This window comes from Triturus cristatus, chromosome 8 (genome assembly GCF_964204655.1).
Source record: "Triturus cristatus chromosome 8, aTriCri1.1, whole genome shotgun sequence".
Lineage (NCBI taxonomy): Eukaryota > Metazoa > Chordata > Amphibia > Caudata > Salamandridae > Triturus > Triturus cristatus.
The window spans coordinates 181,367,347-181,394,016 of NC_140591.1; the positions used below are offsets into that span (position 1 = coordinate 181,367,347).

A 26,670-nucleotide genomic window follows, 5' to 3' on the forward strand; every position below is an offset into this window, starting at 1 on the left:
CCACCTCTGGTGTAGAGGGAGGCGGTCACGGCGGCAAAGCCGGAGCCGGAGAAGGGACGAATGGCATTGGGAACGGCGCTGAGAAAGGGGTCGGACCGGCACCGTCTCCCAATGCGGATCCCAGGTCGGAACAAAATGGTCCTGGAACCGGGGAAGGGAGGAATAAACGGCGCCGAGGGCGGCGCGGGAGCCGGCAATGCCGCAGCTCATGGCACCGGAGCCGCTGACGTAGGATCCTATGGCGGTGGGGCTGGCGCCCGTGGCAGACCCGCCGGGTCTACAGGATCTGGACACGGGACCGCGGGGCCCGAAGGCACGCCGGCGGGAGCCCGAGGCCTAAAAAGGCGGTCCATGGTAGCAAAGAATTCTTGCACCTGTTCTGTAGTCGCCGACGGACCCGGGTATGGCGGGTAGGCCGTGGGACTCCTAGGCTCCAGAGGAGCTGCCGGGGCGAAGCCCCTGTCCCCCGCGTCCGGCTCCGGGGAGCGACGGGGGACGTTGGAGAGCGAACACACTTCTTCGACTTTTTATGGTGTCGCTTATCGGAATCCGAGGGTGAAGACTTGGATCCGGTCCCGGGAGCGGCTCCTAGACCCGGAGCGGCGGCATGACGAATGCCAGACCCCCAGCAACTTCGGACGCCGCTCCCGCAAAGCCTTGGGGGCCACGGCACGGCAATCCCGGCAGTCCCAGGAGTCGTGAGCAGTCTCCTGGCAGTAGAGGCAAACATCGTGGGGGTCCGCCACCGACATATTCCGGCGACAGACCTCACAGGACTTAAAGCCGGGCATCCCTATGTGCAACAGGAGAAAGAAGAGGAGACAAAAAGTCTCAAAATAGTAGTCAAAAAGTGACTAAGGTATGTGCTCAATCCGGATCCGCGCTTGCTGGCGCGGAAAAAGAAAGAACTGACGTCAGCGTGCATAGGTGGCGCCTAAGTACTCTCCGTGGCGTCATCTCGGCGCTTACGACGCCAGTGACGGACACGGAGCCGCACGATGCCACCTACTGATGCGCAGGGGTACTGCTAAGCAAAACTTTCCGGATCCAGTCTGACGCCTGGGGATATTCTAAGGTAAGGAATCTATCCCTAAAGTCTCTCTTTCAGATTGTAATTATTTATTTTGTCTACTAGGCCACGTACATCTATGGGCCTGATTGATGACCTATACAAATATGTATATATGGAGCCACAGGCACAGGTGCTATTTAACAGTATTCTGTTTCCTTGCTTTTTAATCACATAGGGCTGTTCCTTGACTCTTTTATTGTTCGCTATTACAATTAATCCACACGCAGCACTGATTATATCCGACTCAGTACTACAGGGTTTTGATCTTACTGACAAAGTCCTGCTTCGTGCGACTATTTTCTCATATTCTTAAAACAAACCAAAAGGTTGAGGCCCTGGGTGCTGCACTTACTTAATGAACAAAGGAGATTTCTCTAGACTTCGTCTCAACTGGAATAAATCCAATGTCTATCCAGTGGGCAAATCACCTCAGCGTTGAATGAAAGCTAGACTTGATGGATTTAAAACAAACAGGTGTATGAGTTGAGAGGATGCCGGAGTGAATAGGATTGCATACGGCGCAGATAAACAGATTATTATGACTGATCCTGTAAACTCATCCCCTGAGGCGCAATGCAGGCTTGATACCGATTGGGAACAATGTTAAATTTGAAACTGTGTTGTTGCCAAAGTAAAGTATATAATGCTTTTTTGCTTATCATGTTAAATTTTATTAAGAAAAGCCTATAAAATAGTCTATTAAAAAACGTTAGAAAAGGCTCCAGTACCCCTGTAGAGTGTGTTCTGATCCCTTCAGGAGAATTTGCTTGCTAAAGCTTGACAGATGTTTAGACCATACATTTTGAAATGGTCCCCTTCTATATTCCCTTCACTTTGTCACCAACGAACAAAACAAACAATTGCTTATCAACTGGCAGTTCCTTAGTTCTGTTCACGTAAAATATCCATTGTAGTACCTCACACGGGTGAAATCACTCTTTAACCTTTTGATGGCTGCAGCAGAAAAAGGCCTGATACATGGTTCTGTCTCTATGCCTTCTGTAGGCTTTGCTTCTAGGAGTGTGTGTGGGACATGGCTGCTGGTATCAGCACGAGAAAGACGGTTGCGGGAACCAAAGATCTGAATGCTGGACTCAAGATCCAGGCCTGGCTGCAGGGTGGGTATCTAAGGAACTTGGTGACACGGAGGGCTTCTCAGATTTCTCTTTTAAAGCTGCTCTGATGCTTTTCCTAATTGAACACTGCTGAGGTACAATCGGCCTCAGAAGAGTTGCGTATTTATAGGCTTCCTCCCTCAGGAGCACTCATGGTATTACAGTGGTTGTGGGAAATCCTATTTTTAAGTGGGACATGGGGTCTCCTGCAGTCAACAAATATGCAAGTCTACTGCTGCGCATGTTGCAGCCTGTCCCGTCCCTGACGTAATGTTGCAGGCTCTGCCCCATCCAAAAGAGAACAGCCCCAGTGGCATTTTAGACTGTGAGTGAGTGGCTAGGTTGCACAGGACAGCTGAAACTTGAGGGTGAAGCTGCCATCATCCTGAAAAATGGTTGGCTAATCATCAATTTGATTGTGTCAGTCCACCACTGAATTTTGACATTCAGAGATTTGGGCAGCAATAGACTTGTCAAATAAGCTTCTATACTACTCTTCCACTTGCTCCAGAAACATCAGTGGGCCCGCCTCATTCTTAACCTTGCTTAAAGAACGTGAAAAATTCACGATGGCAATCCTGAACTCTGTGGCTTTGACTTGTGGGGATTCAAAGATAATCCTAGATCTAAGAGGAGTCTACGACAATGGAGGACAATGGTTTACCAGTCTTCAAAGTAAGGAAAAACCTGTATTCCATCTCTGTGTAATTCAGCTACCATTGTTACCTTAACATTTAGTAACTCTTGGAGAAAGACTGCAATTGAACCCATATTAAGCAGAGTAAACATCTGTTTCTGCAGTGCAACAGTGGTGTGGTAATATATGCAAGTATTAATTTAACAGTCAGTTCAGTTTTTTCAGAGTCTGCAAAACCTCTGTTGGTGTAACCATTCATTGCTATTATTTAACCTAAAATTTGCTGCGGTATGTAAGATCTGAAAGATCCAAGACTTCATTCTTTTTTGGGGTCAAAGACATATCTGCAATAACACCCCATACATCTTTCCAAGAGGCGGACCTTTCTGCTAAAAAAATTACTTCTTTCATCAAGATGATGTTATGGGAGATGGGATGGAACGGATGAAACAAGTGGAAATGTATGGGCAAATGACAGAGTATAACCTTGGTGGACCTATTGATCCGAAGTTATTTTCCTCCAACGTTACAGAAACACAGCCAACTTAAAGTAGTTTAGTTGGTGATGAGGTGGAAGAAGAGGTGGAGCCTGTTTCCGTTACGTCTCACGTAATCTCTTCCACACTACAGGCAGAAGTGCTGGAGGGGAGGCCGGGTGGTCTTGGACATTTGTTTCAGTCTGTTACACACGGTTCTGCAGTAAACTCAAAACTTTGTACAATGTTGATGAAACTGACACTTTGGTGAGGCTAGCACAAACGAAAGCACAAATATCACAAGACTTTCATCATTGAAAGCATATGCATTAAGTTGCCTTGTGCAATACTAGGAAATGTAGAATGCATTCAACCATGACACCCAATGACAATGGTGATGTTCAATACACGTGGCACAGTGTCTACTTTGCGGAGGCTTCAAAATACGTTAGGATGCCTGCTCCCTTGTCCTTGGACAGCTGAGGGAAGGTACCATAAATGTATTCTGGCAAACTAATTATAACTACCTATCACAGAGCATAAGTGTGCATAGTCCAGAGTGTGGAAGCAAAGGCATTCAGCTTGTGTTTTGTTGAAGAAGCCTGGATCACCATGGTCTATCCGTGCAGAATGTGTGGTCAGAAATATTGGCTCGGAGGGAAGGCAAGGAGCAATCTGTTAAATGTGAGAGTTTATAGTGCTTCTCCTAGCTAGCAAAATGTGTTCTAGTCAGGCCAGTCAGCAAAGGTTGTGTTGCAGAACCTGAAGGTTCCAGTACCACTCTGAACAGATTGGCCTTCACATCAGGGGTGGTATACAACAGTTCTAGCGTCTAGGAGCCTTCTTTATAACCAGCTCAAAAGAGTTGGACTCTTCTGTTGGAGGGTCAGAAGGGTACTGAATGTCACCTTATCAAGATACATTCAGCCTTCTGGCAATTTGCAGGTCTATACAGTCACAGTTTATGGGAGGAAGCAGATTGTCTGCCTCATTGTCCTCACCGGTTATTGATCATGAGTCTGGTAGATAAAACACATCACAATCTGCACGATATGTAGGTGCTCAGATAGGCCTCAACTTGAAAATTAGCCACTCCGTACCTGGCGGACCTCATGTCAGAGACCACCGCAATGACCTGAATATCTCCTACATGGCTGCAACTCCATCACCTCCTGCACTAGAACTTGTACTCTGCTTGTACAATCCTGTACAACTTTGCATCCAGACAGTCCCCTAGGAACGGAGTTTGTTTAGTCTCTTGGTGGACTTCTGAAAATGTATGAAGCTTGCAAAGTGTTAGCAGAACCATACACAAGTCTGTAACACTACTTTGGTACTATCGTAGGATTTCACAATAAAATCATCAAGTTACAGTATACCTGGACCCTCACCTATGCGAATACAGAACTACTAGAGCTTAGGGCCAGATGCATCAAAAGGTTTTGCCCATTCTGTGTCTAAGGGAAAATGTGTTCATGCAAATGGTCCTTAGTGTTTTGTGAGGATACAGGGCACTAAACATAGCTCAAATGGCAAGACCTTGAATTGGCAATGACCTTGCCCACCTTCAAACTAAGGAATTTGCCATATTTCCTGTGGGTATGAAAATGGAAGTAGGCAATCCTTTCTTCAAATATGGAATTAGTGACCATTTGGAAGGATGGTTTCCAGATGAGTTTGCTGACATGCTTGAGGTCCATGATGTGGCTGAGGCTCTTTTTTATCAGGTATTCTTTAATTTGGTGATTGAAAAAAAACAAAGAGGTTTTCAAATATTATGCAAATTGTTACAGTCTAGACCATACCTAAAATATGGTGAGAAAGTTATTAAAAAAACAAAGTCTTATAGTAACGGGGAAGTGAAACTTACAGTTATATCTTTTGATTTCGACCATTCTGATTTAAGTGGGCTTGGGGCATTCTTCCAAGGCTGAGCTGACTGTGATGAAAGCTTTGTCGACAGTGAGGTACCTTTAGATCCACTACCAGTCATCCAACAAACACCTGTTACTTCTGGTTCAGGTCGGCCCATAGAAGCACCCGATGCAGAGTGACCCTGAAAAGAATCACATTACAAATTACAATAACTGAGAAAGACCATAATAACATAAAGCCCCAAAAAACTATTTGATTCTAACAGAATAAAGTATAGTCTGCAATTATGTTATGAAAAACTGCCACTAGAATCAATTTGTCTCCATCATTCACTGCGATTCGGAATACATGTGCAGCAAAGAGCAAAACTAACTTAGCACCAGTAATGCTTTTTCTAATAGACATACTATCGAACTGCAGATTCCTCACATAGGGCCTCATGTAGGTAGCATACCAGTTACCACTTCTAAAATACCGAACGATACCGAATCGGTATTTTAGAAGTGGTAACTGGTATGTAGGTAATGAGTCGGTATTTTTTACCGAATCGTTACTAGTCGGTAATTACCGAATCGGTATTTACCGATTCGGTAATGAGGCATACCTTCCCATTGATGGGAAGGTATGCCTCATTACCGAATCGGTAAATACCGATTCGGTAATGGGGGGAACACATACAAGGGTGGCAGGGTGTCACATTGACACCCTGTTGCACCCCTGATTCGGCCATGTGTGCACATGTGGCACACATACATGCCCTAAGGGCATGTATGTATGCCACATTGCACACTGCTACGCGCGTAAAAATGCATTTACACATACATTCATTATTTACCACCAACTATAAGTTGGTGGTAAATACCGACTCTTAAACACACACACACACTCCCCCTACATCTCGATTTTGCTTTCGGAATTTACCGAATCGGTAAAATTACCGATTCGGAAAAGTTACCGATTCGGTAACATTACCGATTCGGTATTATTACCGAATCGGTAATTTTACCGATTCGGTAAATTCCGAAAGCAAAGTTTGTCCCCCTACATACCAATGGCCAAAATACCGGTCGGTAACGGTATAATTACCGAAAATCGGCCGTTACCGACCGGTATTTGGCTTCCTACATGAGGCCCATAGTGAATTTTTCCAGGTGCCAGACTGGATTCAGAAAGGTTAAAAAAATTTCTCTTGCATTTGGCTAGGTGGCGTTGTGCGGCTGCACATCAGCTCCATTCAGTCTCGGCTGTCAAGCCAGGGACCCTATATTTGCACCGCCCCCGCAAGCTGACTTCTGTTCCTTTCTGATCCCTGTCCGCGCCATCGGAGGCAGATCTAAGGAAATCAGATAGTGCAGTTAAAAGATCTTGTAGATTTGGCATCTTATTAGGGACTATGTGAGTTAATTCCCAAAAAGGGTGAGAAGGGTGGGTTGGTGAGGAATCTGCTAGAGTCTATAACAAACAAGCATTTGCAATGCAATAGGTCTCGCATTAGTAAAAGTTTGAGCTTTTGGCGTTGCAAATAATAATGCAACACCAATAGCTCAAATTTTTAGTAATGCGAGGCCTATTGCCAACAGACAGCTACACAAAAATAACGATGAACACAAAAATCACTCTCAATAGAAAGCAACAAGCTCCAGACTCCAATGCCAAACAATTGCTTAACCTCAGGGTGACGGGGTGCCAGGTCGAACATTCGCAAAATGTTTCAGTTACTCTCTCCATCTCGACGGCAGGATACAGTATTGTTGCATAATAACAAAATAATTAATCATAAATAATTTGTAAAACGTGAAAACTTGTGCCGTGGTTGCGTTGAAAGGTGGGCCAGGCGTTCCTCCAGTGATTGCGGCCTTCAAATGCACAGGATGTCTTTTTAATTCAACTGCTGATTAATATATTTAAATTCAATTAAAGAAACGAAACAAAAAGCTGAATGCTGGCAGTACTGACCCAGCCTGAATCGCCCGGGGACGCGAGTAGGTTTCCAAGAAATTTTTGTTCCATTTACTGCTGCGCTGTGAAAGGCGTTAACGAAGGGGTTGTGTGGTGCCCGAGGCGGATTCTTAGATCTTAATCATAAAAGCCTTACGCACGCACACCCAGATTGACTTAGATAGAGTGGCACAGACATCCATGCCCATGCACTTTTAAAGAAATACACAAACCCGCACACTCAGCTAGAAGGGAATTCACACACAAAGGCGGCCAAAAAGATTACATTATGGACTTGGCCCATTTAGAGGTGCTGGCAATGGTAAAATCGACTGAAAATTATGTTTTTACTAAATGTAAATGCAGGTACGTAGCTTCAGATGGGCTGTTTGGGCGGGACACCCCCTTATGATTTCTCAGTCCGGTCATGCTGCGAATTGCCATGCCAGGGTGCAAGGCGAGCGATCAATGGGCAGGTACCGCCGCCATGGCACCTCATTTACGAAGAGTCAAGAGAACAGTTAATGCAATTTACAACCAGCTCTGATAATATGAAAAGACAAGCGTGACCAAGGCGGACCGCACTGAAAGCGGACCACGCTGAAAATAAAGATACACAATACCATCACAAAACACATGCCAGCAGGGGGAGGAGAGGCTGTCAGGCCGGGGGCACCCACCTTCCTGCGCAGCCGCAGCTGGCCGGTAAGGATCGACAGCAGGGTGGGGTCAGGCTCCTTCACACTCACGCACACATGCCAGCACGGGGTGTCAGGCCGATCACGTGCACATGCCAGCAGGGGGTGTCAGGCTTGTCCACACTCACTCACACATGCCAGCAGGGGGGGTGTCAGGCTCGTTCCAACTCACTCACACATGCCAGCAGGGGGGTGCCAGGCTCGTTCACACTCACTCACTCACACATGCCAGCAGGGGTGTGCCAGGCTCGTTCACACTCACTCACACATGCCAGCAGGGGTGTGCCAGGCTCGTTCACACTCACACATGCCAGCAGGGGGTGTCCGGCCGATCACTCTCACATGCCAGGAGCTGGTGGGGAGGGTGTCTGCCGGGGGCACCCACCTTCCTGCGCAGCCTCAGCTGGCCGGTAAGGATCGCCAGCAGGAGCATCTTGAGCAGCAGTGTGTTCTCCATCCTCGTGGCCGTGCGAGGGCTGCTCTCTGCCGAGGGTCACCGAGCAGTGCGTGGCTGCGCTGGGAAGAGGCACTAGGTAGTCAAAGGGGGGAGGAAGGTGACTCAAAGGGCAGGGAGTAAGACAAAAGGGGGTCGAAGAGGAGGCAGGGAGAGGAGGGGAGAGAGCTGCCAGGGAGGAAGAGAGGGGGCCTCAACGGGCGGGAGAACCTGAGCGTGGGCTGAAACGCCGGAGGGAGGGAAAACGAAAGCACGCCATGTGCGCGTTGAGGGATACGCATGCACTGGCTGAGGGCGGCTGGTGCGTGTGTGTTTGTTGGCGCAGGGGGCGTAGAACTCGGCGAAGCAGGCGCTGCAGGAGTTCAGCAGGTGAGAGCAGGCCGAGTCGGAGTACAAGATGACCAGCGGGTCTTCCCGGGAGTAGATGCCGGCCCAGCGACTGCGAAATATTAGTTGTTGCTTTGAATTGCGCTTGCATTAGTGGTTTGCCTACCAGGCACTAGGACCGGGGGCTCATGCCGATATGTTTAGCTGCCCGGGGACTGCCCCAGGGTAGCCAGCGATGTGAGTGGCTGGCCCGCTTTGGATTACACTCGGGCAAGACTGCCCGCGAGTTCTCTCCTCGCTTCCCCCTTCAGCCAGACCGGGTTTCCTGACAGCCGGGATCACAGATCCTTTATCCTGTCCCTAGGGGGGGTGATAGCGCGACGGCCTAGGGGTGCAAGGCACACTACACGCGTTGTGTAGAGCAACACAACATAATGGCTAGAGCGTGGGACTTTGAAGCTGGGGAATCCAGTTCGAGTCTCGGCACCAACCCTCAAACATCCGGTGATTCTGGGCAAATCGCCTAGCTCCCAGCGCTAAAAAGGAATGGGCCCGCTTGTTTACGCTTGAATGAAGAAGGCAGTATAGGGCGCCCTGAGCACCAACCCTCCCGTTCGCTATTAGCGGATGTAGCGCGGCATGTAGTATGACGGAGCGCGCATAAGGCTTGAACCTGTTAATATGTACACATTGAAATGGCGCAAGGGGCGCGAGCACTGGAGTTCGAGGGCTAGGTAATTACCGCAGCATGTGGGTACCAAGGTACAGGTGGCGCAGGTCCATCGTACCTCTCTGGTGTGGTTCTTGTATTTTTACCGCTGCGCCATAGCCATAGTTCAGGAATTGAGAGGGGCCCGAGTCTTTATGAGCGCGTTCACAAAGAAACTACTGCCTCGAGCCTAATTAACACGGCACCAAGCACCAGCTGTACACGTTACATGCAAGCGCCAAAAGCCCTGCGGATGCCCAAATGCTGCGTTTTTAACGAGTGAATGTTCACGAAAGTGAAACTGCATGCTGACTTGCGAGGGAAGGGGGACAGGAGATGTGCACGCCGCGTGGCTGTAAGCGCGTACACCAACTCAAATCCGCCAAGAGCCTGCGCGTGCCCATCTCCTGTCCCACTTCCGAGGCAAGTCAGCAACAATAGATCTCGCTGGCGACAGCGCTTCGCGCTGCGTTCGCCAGGCGAGACCTAAAAAGGAATTACATAGGGTAAGTAACTTGTTCTTCTGGTCGAGACTTCTAACTGCAGATTCCTTGCCTTGTGAATGGATACCAAAGCAGTACCTCCCCAGGTGGTGGGTCTGTTGAATGCCTCAGACCGGCAAATCCTGCAGTACACAGGACAAAATGCCCTTCCCATCAGACCTGGCTATCCAGGTAGTAATGCTTTGTGACCGTTGTGAGAAGTTGGCCTGATGTATGATGTCACTAGTTATAGTGTACACCTTATATCAGTCCAAATACCCTTATGGTGATTGGTTGTAAAGTCAACCTTATAGACCAGCTATCCTAGTGGTAGCATGGACAAGAGCAGTCTTAGGCTAAACTCTGAATGGCATGTGAAGCCAGCTGTGATACCATATATAATCCCTTGAATACCAAATGAAAGGACACCACAACAGATATATATATAAAATAAAGTGTATTTATTCTAAGCAAACCCTCAGCACTCTTTATGAGATTAGAGGTATGTACAACACAGTCTTATTAATGCATACAGTAAGTCACACAGGTAAGTAATACAGTTAGGCCCTAGGGGCCACGCGAACCATATACTAAGTAAGTGGTATAAGAACCACTGTCACGGAAATAGAATAGGCCTAGGCCTAGGGAATCGCTGGGGCTACACTACACTAGCGTTAGTTAGGAAGTGGGAGGCCCACGGGATTCGTGTGCAGAGTGGAAACACTCACGCGTAATGCGTAAAAGTCAATAGCAATATTACAGTTTAGAAATAGATAGATTTAGGACACTTCCGGAGTAGCTAGGCAGTTGAGACTTGAAAACTAGACACTAGGATAGTCACTATCCTGATGAGCACCGGAGTACCCAAGTTACCTAGCCCACAGGCTGCGGGTGCATAGGGGTGAAGATGCGTCGTTTTCGTCGTCGACTCCTATGGATGCCTGAAGAAAGATGCTGACAGGCAGTCAGTGAAGAGTGTCCGGTGGATCCCAAGGCTGGGATCAAGAAGAGGAGAAACCTGCAAGCAGAGGGGACAGAGTCAAGGTCACTAGCCAGTGACCACGTGGAACCAGGAAGGAACCAGGCGATGTCGTGAAGAGTTGCAGGTGAAGGTGAAGATTGTCGCTGCAGCCAGGAGGACCAGGAAGCGTCGAGGACGACCAGGACCAGGAGGCGAGCTGTCCCACGAAGGCTCTTGCTGTCGGCGGCGTCGAAGTTGGACTAGGACTCACCAAGCCTTGGCAAGCGGAACCCACGAAGAACAAAGGACTTGCTTCTGGTGCAGACCAGGAAGGTCTGGGGTGCTTCTTCTTTGCAGAGAAGCGGGAGCCAGTCTGGAGGAGCCAAACCAGCGCAGAAGATTTCAGGGAGCGTCGTCACAAAGGCCACTAGCCAGCGGGCAAGCAACCGGACAGACGCGGCAAGCAGGAAAATGCTGAAGGGCCCCACGCAGGACTCGTGGAGTGTGGGGGGCTGATCTTCGGTGCAGTTGGTGCTTGGGGTTGGGGCTTCTCAATCCCCGGTGCACAACTTCGAGGGTACCTCAGAAGCTGCGCTGTAAGTTACTAGCCACTTTTCCCAGGTAGCCGGTCCCACGTTGCTCGTCGCCTCCACGGATCTCAGCTCTGCTGCAGATGTGGATGAGGGTCGGAGAAGTCTGGAAGTCAAGGCTCTGGTCGGGCTCTGCAGTCGGTTCCTCGTAGAACGTTTCACAAAGCAAAGGGTAGTCTCTTGATGGTGCCTGTTTGCACAGGGTAGCCACTCCTTGGCTACAAGGGAGATTCTTCAGTCTTCTTCTTTCGTCGAATGTCGAAGGTCCAGAGTTTCTGTTCAGTTTTGCAGGTTCAGGATAATCTAAAGTCTTGAGGCCCAACTCCCACTCTTATACTAATCTGGGGGGCTGGGATACCTGCTAGGTCACGCCTTATGGGTGGGACCTGGGAGGGGGTGGTTACACCCACTTCCCTTTGTCCAGTTTCGCGCCAGAGCTGGGGCTGGAGTGCCCCAGCGCCGGTTTGAACTGGACTATGCAAGGAACACCTTGTGTGCCCCAGGCATGTCTCATTCCTTTCAGCCCACCCTGCCCCAATACACTAAAGGCTGTCTGGGGAGGTGCTAGCACCTCCCCAAGCAGGAAACCTATTGTCCAGGCCTCCCTGGCTGGGATCACTCCCAGCAGCAGGAGGTCAGACTTGTGTCTGTGGCAGCAGCATCCATTTTGTGATGCTGAGGCTTTGGTTAGAGATAAACAGCAAAGTAGGATTTTAACATGTCTCTCCCTCTAGAAGGGAGGAATAATATCCTCATCACCAGAAATGGTATGGGGGTATTATTCCAAAGTGTTAGACACCTTACACGACATGTTTTGATAAAGCCAAACCATAGTTACCATAACCGTTTAAGATTATAAGGCACTTTAAGAGTATATGGTAGGCTATATCATAGAACAGCTATAAGGACATGGTTCCGAAAGCTGCAGACAGGCTCAGCTCATGCTAGAGCACCATCTCACATGTTACCAAGCACTCTGCCTCCAGGATTGTTAAGGCCTGCCATAGGAGTGACTGATAGGTACACATGTGTCTATATATAAGGGCAGATATAGGCATACTATATCTAAGCAAGGGGTGATTACACGACCTTGCCCCAGCTGAGTGATCAGCCAGTTGTGTCTGATTGGAAGGCCAGACCAGGGGTGGCATAATACATGCTGCAGCCCCTGGGAGGCCTAGGGTACACCTATGCCCTGGGTACCTAGGGTACACTATACAGGGTCCAATAAGGTGATCCTTACCAATTGGGTATGTACCTAGGGTACATGGAGTCCATTTTACAGAGAGAGCAGACAGCCTGAGACCCTGAATGGCAGGATCTCAGGCCAAATAAGTCGAAAAACCAGCTAGACACTAGGCAAAAAGTTGGGGGTAACCATAGTCAGATATCCACCTTCCTACAACCGTGAGGATGAATGGCCAGCAGGGGCCTAGCAAATGTCCATGACTGGCAGAGCGCACACCAGTGCAGTGGTAGCAGTCTTTGCTCTTGAGTGCACAGGCCTTCTGGGGGCTGCTTCTTGGCTAGTAAATAGCAGATCTTGATGCATAGCACAATCCATCTTGAGATAGTCCTCTTTTGCAATGCTTTGTCTTTCTTAGCCTCAGAGAAAGGAACGAAAAGTCGGTAGTCCTGTTGGTAGACTCTGGTTTGTTCCACATAGAAGCTAAGTGCTTTTTTTAGGGTCAAGGTGATGTAGAGGTTCCTCCTTTGAGGGATGAGGCAGTGCATAGAAAGGCAGCTAGGTGATGGATTGCCTGATGAGGAAGGGCAGGGCTACCCTGGAAAGGAATTCTGCTTTTGTCTGGAGGATTAATTTTTCTGGGAAGAAAGATGTACATGGGGAAATCACAGACAATGACTGGAGTTTGTTCACTTGCCCGGCCGATAATATGGGAATGAGGAATGCTGTCTTCATTGTAAGATGAAGAGAACAACTAAGCATGGGCTCGAAGGGAGTGCACATCAAGGTGAGTACCAAATTAAGGTACCACTGTGGGATGACAAATGGAGTCAGCTGGAACATATGGACCAGTCTCTTAAACAACAAATCATAACAGGTGACTTGAAGAGGTATGGCTGGTCAGGTAAACATCAGAAGGCCAAGAGGTAACCTTTAACTCTTGTCACAGCAGGTCCTTGCTGGGCCAATGACAAACAGAACAGCAGAACATCTGATAACTCTGCATTCAGGGGTTGTAAGTTTCGGAAATAGCACCAGACAGCAAACTTCTACCAGCATCCTGCATAAATCGATTTGGTTGATGGGTGCCTGGCTGCTAAAATGATACCAACCACTTCAGATGGATGACTGAAAGTCATTAACTTTTGCCGCTCAAGCTCCACGCATGGAGATGTAGATAGTACAGGCTCAGGTGCAACACAGTCGGCCCTGCAGCTGCAACAGGAGGTTCACCGGAAGGGGCTGGCAGACTGGATGACATATGCTCATGGCCAGAAGTGTGGGTACCACACTATCATCACCAAGTCCAGTGCCACTAGGATGACCTGGACCCAGTCTCTCTTGATTATCTTAACTACTCTGGGCAGGAGAGGGAGGGGCGGAAAGGCATATAGGAGTCCCAACCCCTAATGCTGAAGAAAGGTGTCTCCGAGGGAGAACTGCCTTGGGAACTCCAATGTGCAAAAACTCTGACACTGCGTGTTCTCTAATAAATCGAGTTAGGGTTCTCCCCATTGTTGGAAGATGCCCTGTGCCACCTCAGAGTGCAACCGCCATTCATAATCCGCTAGGCAACGTCGGATGAGTTTGATTGTCCTGACGTTTCAAGATCCTGCTAGGTGCTCAGCGAACAGGGAGAGGCCCTGGACGTTTAGCCACTTCCAAAGGCGCAGTCTCCAAGACGCAAGAACTCAGGCAACCAATGGGTATCTAGAATCAGAGTGCTCCAACCATAGGAGCACGAGGCTAAATTAAACACGTTATAACATTTCAATCTGTATGATAATGTATTCAAAAGTTAAGCTCAAGTGAAACAACCAAAACAATGTATTAGTGGCTAGTGTATCACACTGTATAAAAAGATCACTTTGTTACAATGACAATTCAAGAACGTTAATGTAGTAGCAGTTGTCAGATGAACAAGTCCCAATGCATTTCGGTTTGAAATCACACTCATCAGGGGTAGATGAAAATTAATGTGTATTGCCGCAACATACTGTATTTACCAAAACTGCTCCATAAACCTAAAGCAGCGAAAAACAAGAGAAGCAGACACTGAAGCCATGAACTAAGAAAAGGCCTTGAAGAAACAACATTAAAAAAAATATTACTGTGAGACCTAGAAAAAAGGAGGATGAAAAGAACATACAGAGAGGATAACAGGAAATACGTATGTGTGCTCCCGACTTCTTGGAAATGTGGATATAACCGTGTATAACCAGGAAGAAAATGAGAGAATTAAAGAACCATGCATAAAAGACAATGAGAAAAAAAAAAAAAAGAAGTGTCCAAAAAAAATCGCTCTGCCGTACACTTAAAGCGCACATGAACTCAAGTGCCCATAATGCATCAAAATTGTTGCTTATGGAGCCTGCTGAGTATGAATTCATACGGGTCTGGTGTTACGACCGGAAAACAACCGTCGCAGAGTTAGTGTATTCTGGAAAAAACACATGTGAACAAATAAAGTGAGCGGTGTAGTGAAACTCTATTAGCCGTAAATTAACGCACACAAATACACTTACATGTGTGTCCTCAAGCCAACAAGGAAAACAGAAAGTCTATCGGTACTTCAACATATGAGGTACCCGTACCCTCATCATGGGCGTCCGCAGGGGAAGGCAAGGAGGGGCGCTTGCCCCCCCTGCAGACGCACATGCTTTTACAGACGCCTTTTGTCTGTAATTCTGGGCCCTGCAGGGAGCAGAGATGTTCCCTGCCAGAGGCCTCAACTCCCTGATGGGGCGCCTCGCACTCCTCCTCGCAGCCCCTCCCGCCCATTGCCATTCTGGCTGTGGCTTATTGCCCCATTCAGAATGACAATGGCCAGTGTGAGCTGCCGCTCCAGCACACTTCTCACCTTGAAGCGCCTTAGCTCAAAATCACCGAGGAGCCGATCGGAAGGCAAAGTTGAAGTTTAAATAGGACACACATGGTAGGAGAAGCAGAAGAGCAATGCGGGGTTAAAAGAAGTCTCCTCTTGCAGTTGGGGCGCACAGTGAAGGCAGTGGGGGTACCCTGGGGGGCTTCGGTGATGGTAAAAAATGCAAGAATAGGATCCGTACAGTTGAAAGCATAATCTGGCCCTTCTTGCATAAGAAGACGCGCATCTTCTAACAAATGTACCTGCTTGTGTCCCATAAATTGTGAGGTCTTGTTACTCTCCAGTGCCATTTCATTTTGTAGTGTGAAAGGAACGGACAACGCGTTATCTCGCCATGAAACTATTAAATAAATGTAAATCAATGTGTTGTTTTTATTGTCAGTTATGAAAGAGATAGAGAAATGTTTGTGCATGTCTGTCTGTATACAAGAATAAACCCAAACAGCTCCAATAAAAATACACGGGCCATTTAGAAAAATACCAGACTGACTTCAGGCAGCAGTAGAAAAGATTCGATCGGGGGGACATTTGCCGAAGCCCTAGCTGCCAGCACCTACCACATTTACCGGGTCCCTAGCAGGCTACAGTTGACGGGGCTCCAAACGCTGTGTGTTTCTCCCGGCTGGTCCACGCCATCGGCCGTAGCTGGGGGAACTACAGCTCCCGTGAGCCTCTGCAAACTTCCGGACGTCAGCGCGCCCGGAGGCGCTTTAAAAGCATTGGCTCCCTTGGTGGAGCGGGGGACATTTGCCGAAGCCCTAGCTGCCAGCACCTACCACATTTACCGGGTCCCTAGCAGGCTACAGTTGACGGGGCTCCAAACGCTGTGTGTTTCTCCCGGCTGGTCCACGCCATCGGCCGTAGCTGGGGGAACTACAGCTCCCGTGAGCCTCTGCAAACTTCCGGACGTCAGCGCGCCCGGAGGCGCTTTAAAAGCATTGGCTCCCTTGGTGGAGCGGGGGACATTTGCCGAAGCCCTAGCTGCCAGCACCTACCACATTTACCGGGTCCCTAGCAGGCTACAGTTGACGGGGCTCCAAACGCTGTGTGTTTCTCCCGGCTGGTCCACGCCATCGGCCGTAGCTGGGGGAACTACAGCTCCCGTGAGCCTCTGCAAACTTCCGGACGTCAGCGCGCCCGGAGGCGCTTTAAAAGCATTGGCTCCCTTGGTGGAGCGGGGGACATTTGCCGAAGCCCTAGCTGCCAGCACCTACAACATTTACCGGGTCCCTAGCAGGCTACAGTTGACGGGGCTCCAAACGCTGTGTGTTTCTCCCGGCTGGTCCACGCCATCGGCCGTAGCTGGGGGAACTACAGCTCCCGTGAGCCTCTGCAAACTTCCGGACGTCAGCGCGCCCGGAGGCGCTTTAAAAGCATTGGCTCCCTCCGCGTCGCGGGACGCGCGCGGGCGGCGCCGGGCTGAGCCCGGGCAGAGGGCGGGCCGTCTGTGGCCGTCCTGGGCAGGAGGAGGCAGGGCAGGGCCACGTCCCTGTCATCCGATTCTTGAGGCCATCGTGCTTCCTCACTATCATCGGGTGCCACATCAACTGAAGGTATAACTTTGTGTTGCGTCTGTGGGGACTCTTGACACACTTGTAGTGCACTGTGCTGATATATCTCCTAGCGGGACGGGTCCAGAGCCATAATGGGTAAAAGGAAAATGACGGATGCTAATGGCAGCGTGGCCAAAAGAAACACGGCTCGCAAATCTACTAAGAAACTTATTCCATCTTCTACCCTACAACGTATTGAATCCTTAGTCGACGATTGTACCACGCTCCTGGATCCTGATTTAACTACTGTGTCCTTGTCTCCATCTCCTTTACCTGCTAGTAACACCTGCCCAGGCCCCGTCACTATCCCCCAAATGTTCACTAAGAAAACTGCCCCACCCTCTTCTATCGTACAAACATCAACAGCCCTAGACAGTACCCCAAACCTCTCCACTATTATGGGATCAACTACCGAAGTTTCAAGCTCCTGTGTTACTGTGGTTAACAGGGTACCCCTTGAGCCCACTGTTATTTTGTGTAAAAACCGCTTTGAGGTTTTATCTGATTTGGGTAATGACTCTGCAGACTGTTGTGACTTTACTTCTAGTGTACCATTATCTCCGGTCCCAGACCACCCCGGGGACGAAGTTCTTGCTCCTGGATCGCCCCTACATATGGCCAGCCAACAATGCGTGTCTGTTGCAGACCCAACGCCGGGCCTACTTATGGAAACCATTAATGCACTAAAACTTGAAATTAGTGACCTAAAAGCGCTAGTCAAGGAATTATTATTAGAAGTCAAAAGACCCCTTACACAGCCCCCGCAACCACCAATTCCATCAACAAGCACTGTTCACCACCCCCACGCATCATGTACTTCTTCTTCTACCACTACTTACTCTAGTGTAATCATGCCCATTCAATCGCCAGTCCCACCTTATCAAGCCAGTATAAACTCAATATCATCTGCTAGAGCTGGGGCTGGATTATCCATTCCCAACAAAAGAACGCATCCATCATTGCACGACAATACCACAACCAACCAGTGTCATCTTTCTCTAAAATCTGCAGCCCCCAACTCACTCTGTAAATCCTCCGAACTGCAAAACCGTAGGGCCAATTCCCAGCCCATTGTCCATATGGTGGGAGTCCCCAAGAGCAATAGGTATGAGTGCGAAGAATCTTTAAAGAATAAGGTTACACATTGGATCCGCCACACTAGAGGTTGTCGATCTATCATCAGAGATGACCTCGTGAAGGCTCGCAGACTAAGATCCAATAATTCCTCGAAGGATATTATTGAACTGACTTTAGCTAACCATTATTTAGCTGAGGGCCTCATTGCACTAGAGTATAGATCCTCCTCCCCTGACTCTTCTTATATTCAGTTTAAACATCCTTCGACATTGAGTCATGCCCTAGTGGGGTGGAGTAGCGGGGTGCCTTATCAAAGGCTTGAGGGAACATCCTCACTTGGACAAATTGACTGACTAACAACTGCGTCCCATATGTCCCTACCTCCTACTGAAGCTACCCTAGTTGCCCTTATCCCCAACCATAGACCGACTTCCCTAACCCCATTACCCACTATTTTCAATGGGGATAGGGCGGAAGGTGCATTAACAAGGGTTGTTCCATCGCTGACCTCACATGATCCCGTCATTCCCCCCCCTCCAGTACCAAACACGACTCTCAAACTTATCTCGTGGAACATTGCGGGTCTGAAAGCTAAACTTTCACTCCCTGAATGGAATAGGCTTATAGCTATGCATGATATCTGCATATTTCAAGAGACCTGGAGTGTCACACCCTTATATAAATCAGGCTTCTCATGCTACTGCGTCCCCGCGGTCACTACTGGCCGTGGACGCCCTTCGGGGGGGCTCATAATATGGATTAACATAGCCCTCTCATGCAGAGTCAGACTTGTTCAATGTTCGTCTCCTGACGTGCTGCATTTAACCCTGAATGGGTTGAAAGGGGGGCCAACTATTGAGCTCTTTAACATCTATATTAGGGGTACCCAAGGAGGATCTAAGTCCCCTATCGTCACTATTCTAGAAGAGGAATTTTCCTCTTGTCCCCCGAATTCATTTATTTTGGCTGCCGGAGACCTCAATTGCACTTTTGAACCCCTCGCCACCGAAGACATCTTGGATGTTGCAGAGGAAGATACTAGGTGGGGTATACCCTCCCTTTCTGTCCCCCCAGTAACGAGATGGTCACCAGTAGTAATCCAATTGAATGCTCTGGTTATGGAATATGGGCTGAGAGCCGCTAATGGCCGACTTCCCTCCGACCTTCATGCAGCTTCTACTTTCAACAGAATCTCCAGCCCATCAAGAATCGATTACATTCTAATTGACCGAAGACTCTGGCATTATGCAGTGGACATGGTCATTGTCCCTACCATTGACAGTGACCATAACTCTCTTTGCCTGACTCTAAAGAGCCCATGGACCCCTGATCAATCAACCTCTGATCATCGTCCGACATTGCTCACTAGAGATGTTATTCCATCTAACTGTAAAAGATATCTCAAATGGCCCAAAGTTGCAGTTGACGCCCAAAAACTGTCTACCATTAAAGAAATACTGCTATTAAAAACGGCCGAACTTAGGCAAGCCTGCGAAGACGCTAATGAGAAATTAAGAGCCGCGTCTATCCATGCAGACACCATTGAGTCTATTGGGTCTCTTTTTACATCTCTTTCCCCTAACAACTCTCACAAACACAAAACACCCGGTTCTTGGTTCAATTTAGAGTGTAGATCTAGTAGAAAAATGCTTGTATCCGCTATCAAATCCAAGGATTGCATCCTAATCAAGAATGCTAGGTCTACATATAGGAAGGCCCTTGATAACGCAAAGCGTGTATGGGAAGAATCTCATTGGCTGGCCCTAAAAGATGCCAGCCTAGCAAGGGATGGGACCACATTTTGGAACCTTTGTAGATTCTCCCAAGGCCATGAACCTGATACAATTCCCAACCACATTACCAACGACGAGTGGTTTACCCATTTTTCGTCACTCTATTCGGATGACAGTGCACAAAGTACCGGCGCTTTTTCTGTTAATGTTTCCACAGACCTAACCCCGCCTGACAATGATCCCTTTACTGAAATAGAAGTCATGTCTGCCATTAATAGGTTGGTCCCAGCTAAAGCTGCAGGCCCAGACGGCCTACCTGGAGACTTGTTCCGCTTTGACCCCAAGTCTTGGGCTGTTTATTTTACAATTCTACTGAATGCCCTTTTAAAGGGATTACCCATCCCCGAGTCTTGGAGGGGGGCGGAGGTCATACCCATATTTAAGAAGGGTTCCAGGGAGGACCCTGCTAACTACCGGCCAATAAGCCTCATTGACGTTAGTCAGAAGGTGGTTGGCAGGGTCCTGCTGGAGCGAATTCTACTATGGGTCACCGACAACGACATCTTATCACACTATCAGGCTGGGTTCAGGCCATTCACGGGCACGATTGACCAGGTCTTTAGGCTCCTATTGCTATACTGGAAAACTGTGCAGATTGGTAAGGGCAATCTCCACCTAGCCTTTATCGACCTGAAGTCGGCCTTCGACCTGGTCCCCCGTGACCGTCTATGGTCTGTCCTTCATGACCTGGGTCTCCCGCCTTATATCCTCGACCTCCTGGTACACCTACACGAGGGGAACTTTGCCAGGGTGAGATGGGGCAGTCAAGCACAGCGCACCGATAAGATCCCAGTCAGTAGAGGAGTCCGCCAGGGCTGTGTACTAGCGCCCACCCTTTTCTCTCTTTTTGTGAACGGAGTGGTGAAATTTTTCTAGAAGTCCCGGCGGACGCTCCTGCCCTGGCGGGGGAAAAAGTCCCCACCCTTTTATTTGCTGACGACACCCTGCTATTGTCTAAGACTCCAGCAGGGTTACAGAAGCTTTTAGACAGATTTTACTTGTTCTGCTCAATGAGAGGTTTGGTTATTAACACTTCCAAAACTAAGCTCCTCTCTTTTAAATCTCGTAAATCATCTAGTGTATCTATTTTTTCTGATGGAGTCCCCCTAGAATACGTCAAATTATTTGACTACCTAGGTATTAGGATCTCCGACAACATGAGCTGGAAGCCCCACATCCACAAAATGCTGCTCAATCATAAGCGGGCTGCGGGGGTAATTGCCAAAGAACATCGCTCCTCGAGGAGTAAGCCAATTACTCCCGCATTAATAATCTATCAGGCCAAAGCTTTAGGTTCAGCTATGTATGGAGCCGAACTGTGGGGGTTCGAGAACACAGACGAACTTACTTTGTCCGAGAACAAATTCCTAAGAGAACTAGTAGCAATGCCCAGGGGTACTCCTTTGAAACCTCTTTTCAGCGATTTGGGTAGGCGTTCACTTAAGGACATTGCCAGGTTACGTGCCCTTTTATTTTGGGCTCGCTTATGGCGTACCCCGGAGTTGAAAAAATATACTGAGGGCTTGAGAGAATTAATGAACACATCTGGCTCCCAAAAAATAAGCTGGCTACGTAATATTAAAAAATCTCTTATCCAGCTTGGCTTCAACGACCTCTGGGAACACGGAGCCCCTGTGAGCAAGGCCGACATAAAAAAAGCCTATTGGGCTTGGATCGACAATCGAGATCTTAGTAGCCCCAACCCTGGAAGACTAACTGAAGCTTATTACACCTTCAAGCAGACAGTTAACTTTGAGCCCTTTCTTGAGTTTATAACAAAACCTAGGGACAGAGCATTGTACTTCCAATTCAGACTCGAGACCCTCCCTACTCGCGAATTTACCAGCAAATGGAAGCCTCCCTACCAGACCCCTGTTACTTGCCCGATATGCCCTGAAAAGGTCGAAAGTATAGCACACATTATGTTTGAATGCCCAGTGTATAGTAATCCCAGAAAACGATGGTTAGCCCCCGCCTGTCGTCTTCTAGGCATTTCGAACTATCGAGTTGCCTTACGCATTTTGCGTTCTGACACAAGTTTGGTCCTAGTTTGTGCTGTGGCAAAATTTCTGGGCTGGTCCTGGATTATCAGAAACAAACTGAATAACTGCACTAGTTGATATAATGAATTGTCTTTTTATATGCTTTTTTAAACTACAGTTTTAAACCACAGTTTTAAATCAGTATTTTTTAATATGTTTTTAAACTAGTCATCAAGCCATCATCAGGAATCTGCTGTAAAATTGTTCTCTAAATGAACTCTCATTTTTGTCATGCTTTTCTTGTATATGCTTTTATGATAATTTTTATCGAAATAAAGCTTTTTGACTTGACTTGATTCGATCGTGCCAGTAAAGGTGAGCAGTAGGGGATGTAAAAGAACAGTAGTGTGCGCATGTTTGCGCTGTCCTGGGGGTTTCCACCCTTCACACCACCAATTATGAAAGATAGATCAGTAAAAGGATGGATTGATGAGTGAAAGGGTGGATGATGGGTGAGTAAATGGGTGGATGGATGAGAGAAATGATGGATTGATTGATTAATTAATAAGTGAAAGGGTGAATGGATGGATGACTGAATGGATGGATGGGTGGAAGAGTGGATGGATGAGTGAAAGGGTGGCTTGGTGAATAGGTAAATGGTTGGATGGATGAGTGGAATTCAAGAGTGGAATTCAAGAGTGGAAGAGTGGGTGGATGAGTGAGAGGATGGATTGAGTGAAAGGGTGGATGGATGGATAAGTGAAAGGGTGGATGGATGGATAAGTGAAAGGGTGGATGGATGGATAAGTGAAAGGGTAAGTGGTTAGATGGAGGAGTGGATGGATGGGTGGAAGAGTGGATGGATGAGTGAAAGGATGGCTTGGGTGAAAGGGTAAATGGTTGGATGGATGGATTGGTGGAAGAGTGGATGGATAAGTGAAAGGACGGATTCAGTGAAAGGGTGGATGGATGATGGATGGATTGGGTGAAAGGGTGGATGGAGGGATGGATGAGTGAAATGATGGATGGAAGAATAGACGTTGGATAGGTTTGCAAATGGATGAAAAGGTTTGGATATGGATGGGTGATGGAAGGAGAGAATGAATGGTGAAAGACAATGGTGGATGAAAAAATGTATAGATAACAGAAAGTACATTTGAAATGGTGGATGTCAGGGGTTTGATGGAAGGATGAATGGCTAGATCCTTGGACAAGAGAGCTCTTCTGGGGAGGGTTGTGATGACTTACTTTGCTTTCTTGGTGCCATAAGAGCTTTAGTTCAAAGTGGGAGGTATTTCAATTTTCTGGCTACTCCCTTGCCTATGTATTACTATTCTGTATTTGCTTTTTGCGATCCATACATCATGCATACGATATTTTGAGTGACACCCAACTGTTACTTGAATGTTACACTAGTAATTGTAAATGTTTGCATGCTTTGTTTTAGGTGTAAGGTTTTAGGGAGAGCCTCATAGTGCCATAAGCTGTGCTTGAGATGCATATTGTGTTTGTAACAATAGGCAAGGTGTCAAAAATAAACTATGCAACAGTGTATTGACAGTGCCTTCTTTAAGAAAGCTGCAGGGAAAAGCACCTTTGTGACTTCCATCAGCTAGTGCAACTCTCTGCGAAGCCCCCACAAGCAAAGTCAGATTCCATATTTTAAGTTCCACTTGTTGAAACACTCATAATGCGTTCCCTATAGTGGGTTCATCACAGCAATCCTCTCTTTAGTTCACCTAAGCTTGCCGCTTTACATCTCACAATGGCACTCCGATATGAGATGCTAGTAACAAATTCTATCCGAGCAGATCTTCCTGAGCACTTCTCTCACCATACATGTCTGCTCACGACCATGAGTTGTAAACAAAATATCAGACTGGACAACCTAGTGCAGTAACCATATAAATAGATTATCATCATATGAAATACCTCAAAAAGACCTGCACAGTTGCTCAAAGCTGTGCGCATACCAAAAAAACGTGAAGTAATTTTAGGGCTCAGGGCAGGTATGAGTTTTGGGGGGGCAGGGGTAATTTTAGGTTCAGAGTAGGTATGGGTTTTGGGGTGCCAGGGGGTAATTTTAGGGTTCAGTGCGGGTATGGGTTATGGGGTGCCAGAGGGATAATTTTAGGATTCAGAGTGGGTATGGGATTTGGGGTGCCAGGGGGGTAATTTTAGGGTTCAGGACAGGTATGGGTATAAAGGGGCCAGGGGGTAATTTTAGGGCTCAGGGCAGGTACGAGTTTTGGGGGGCAGGGGTAGTTTCAGAGTTCAGGGTGGGTATGGGTTTTGGGGTGCCAGGGGGATAATTTTGGGGTTCATGGTGGGTATGGGTTTTGAGGTACCAGGGGGGAATTTTAGGGTTACGGGTGGGTATGGGTGTTGGGGTACCGGGGGGGGGGGGGGGGGGGTAGGGTAATTTTAGGGTTCAGGGCGGGTATGGGTTTTACGGGCCAGGGGGGTAATTTTAGGGTTCAGGGAGGGTATGAGTTTTGGGGGGGCAGGGGTAATTTTAGGGTTTAGGGTGGGTATGGGTTTTGGGGTGCCAGGGGGATCATTTTAAGGTTCATGGTGGATATGGGTTTTGGGGAAAAAGGGGGGGTAATTTTAGGGTTCAGTGTGGGTATGGGTTTTGGTGTGCAAGGGGGGGACATTTTAGGGTTCAGGGCAGGTATGGGTTTTGGGGTGCAAGGGGACAATTTTAGGGGTCAAGGCGGGTATGGGTTATGGGTTTTAGGGTGCCAGGGTGCTAATTTTAGGGATCAGGGAATGTATGAGTTTTAAGGGGCTAGGGGGGTAATTTTAGGGTTCATGTGTGCTCTAATTGTTGTTCAGTTTCAAATGCAGAATTCACCACTTTTTTTTCTCAGCTTGGCCTGAGCATTGCCCGATCCCGATTGTCTGCCATTTTAGCCCCGCCCCAATTGATTAACATTAGCCATGCCCCTTTATTTGACAGGTTAGCCCCCCAATGGAATTTGTTTTGCGGACGCCCATGGATTTACTGTAAATGAACATTTCCAATTAATTTCTGAAAAGGCTATGGAGGAATGTGTGAAAGAAAAGACTCCCATGCAGTTGCAAAGTTTAATAACTAGATAAGAACGTGCAAAACTAAGAACTTGAGTTACCGCAGCGATTTTGGCATACGGAGACGCAGCGATCTCAAACCGCCCTGAAAAAGGGTGTCTCGTGCCTGACATAAGCAGGGGGTAAACAAAAAGCATAGACCCACAAGCCGATGTCTAGAGCGAAAAATCTTCCCTTAGAAGATGTGGTTTCTTTTACGATATATGCACATTAAGAACACGTTTTCAGTGCCAACTGACTCAACAGAGGACATGTTCACAATAAAAAAATAGAAGGGTGTGTGTCCCTGTACAACTGACTGAAGTGGATGTTAGTCATGAATATGAGCAAAAATGATATGTCAGTGGAAGAACACAGGTATGGCATCTTCCGCCAATGGAACATACTGATCCCGCATATTCAAGAGATGAAGAGAACAAAGGCAATACTCAATGAAACACAATACAACTAAAAAGATATACGTGGGGCGTTTCCCATCGATGCAAATAAAAGAATAAACAATAAAGATTTTACATGTCATGAAGTCAACGTACAGGGTTCAGTCACACAAAGCGCAACATATCTATTTTATTCATTTAACCCATTGGGTACAAGACTATAGAAATAGTTGATCCAGAAAGTCTCTTTGTGCTAGAATAACAGGTACAACGGTGTTAGAGTGGATTATGATTTTCTATATGACTGTGTAACGCAATTGTGAGATGTTATGCTTGAGATCTAACCAGTGTACCACCAGAATGGAGTTGCGATTCTGTGTGTGAATCATGTCCTTATGTTCAGTGATTCTAATTTTGACTTTTCTCTGTTTTAACTTCATATATGATGCCACAGGGACATTTAATAGCAAGAATAAGTTCCTCAGAATTATAATCAGAGGTGTGATGCAGTTTGATGGATTTACCAGTATATGGATGACACAAAACCTTGCCTGTGTTCACGTTGCCGCAATGCGTACTATTATGACATTTGCGCATGCTCCTATGTGATCTTGGGAGAGGAAAGAAGTTCTTTAAAGGTAACGTAAACGGGAAAAAAGTGCTTTTCTCCACAAACAAAATTTTAAAGTCTGGTTCTGCTTGAAGTAGCTCCCATCATCTGTGTAGAAAGTGTTTGATCTCTTGTGCTTTGGTGGAAAATGTCAATACAAAAACCCAAGAACCCACGCCGGCCTACTTGTTGCAATACCACTGGTTGGTTGAGTTGTCAGTGAGTAGCAGTACCAGTTTTCCTTTGATGGCAGGGAGGAACACTTTCAGTGCCAGGCAAATCACTCACAACTGCAACAAGTTGATGCGATGGCGAGACTCCACCAGAGACTTCTCATCCCAACCTCTATTAGACGGCCTTCCCAACTCAGCAACGATGCACCTATCACAACAGTTAACTCTGGGAGGGGTAGGAAGAGTGATCTGCTGCCACTCCGATTGCGGTTGAGCAGCGGCCACTGCGGGTCTTTCCCAGTCTACTATGAGACTTAGATGAAGTCTAGAAGGTTGCCTTGTTGCTAAGCCCAGAGACTTCAGATCCCACTACAGAGCCCGTATGTGCCACCTGGCGTGGTTTACAAGCAGGATGCAGGAGCCAGGAAGCCAGAAGGGCCAGAAGCATCAAAACCACTCACTTGAGACCCAGGTCAAAGGCTGAAACATCAGGATCATAGCCTGAATGTCCAGAACTCACTGAGGCAGAGGGATGGCTTGAAAAAGCACCACGTCCGTGATGGCTCAGATGAAGGGGAGCTATTCGAAAGGAGTTGTGTGTGACTTCG

The 26,670-nt window shown here is 47.6% G+C and overlaps 1 protein-coding gene across 3 annotated transcripts in view; it reads right to left on the reverse strand.

The window, feature by feature from the left end:
• LOC146801783 (E3 ubiquitin-protein ligase TTC3-like) overlaps positions 1 to 26,670 on the reverse strand; it is a 1,211,260-nt gene that overhangs the window by 120,548 nt on the left and 1,064,042 nt on the right. For all 3 annotated transcript variants that reach the window (XM_085621275.1, XM_085621274.1, XM_085621273.1), the window contains exon 44: positions 5,171 to 5,356. In XM_085621275.1, the coding sequence (XP_085477401.1) occupies positions 5,171 to 5,356 (186 nt within the window). The remainder of the gene's footprint in view (positions 1 to 5,170; positions 5,357 to 26,670) is intronic.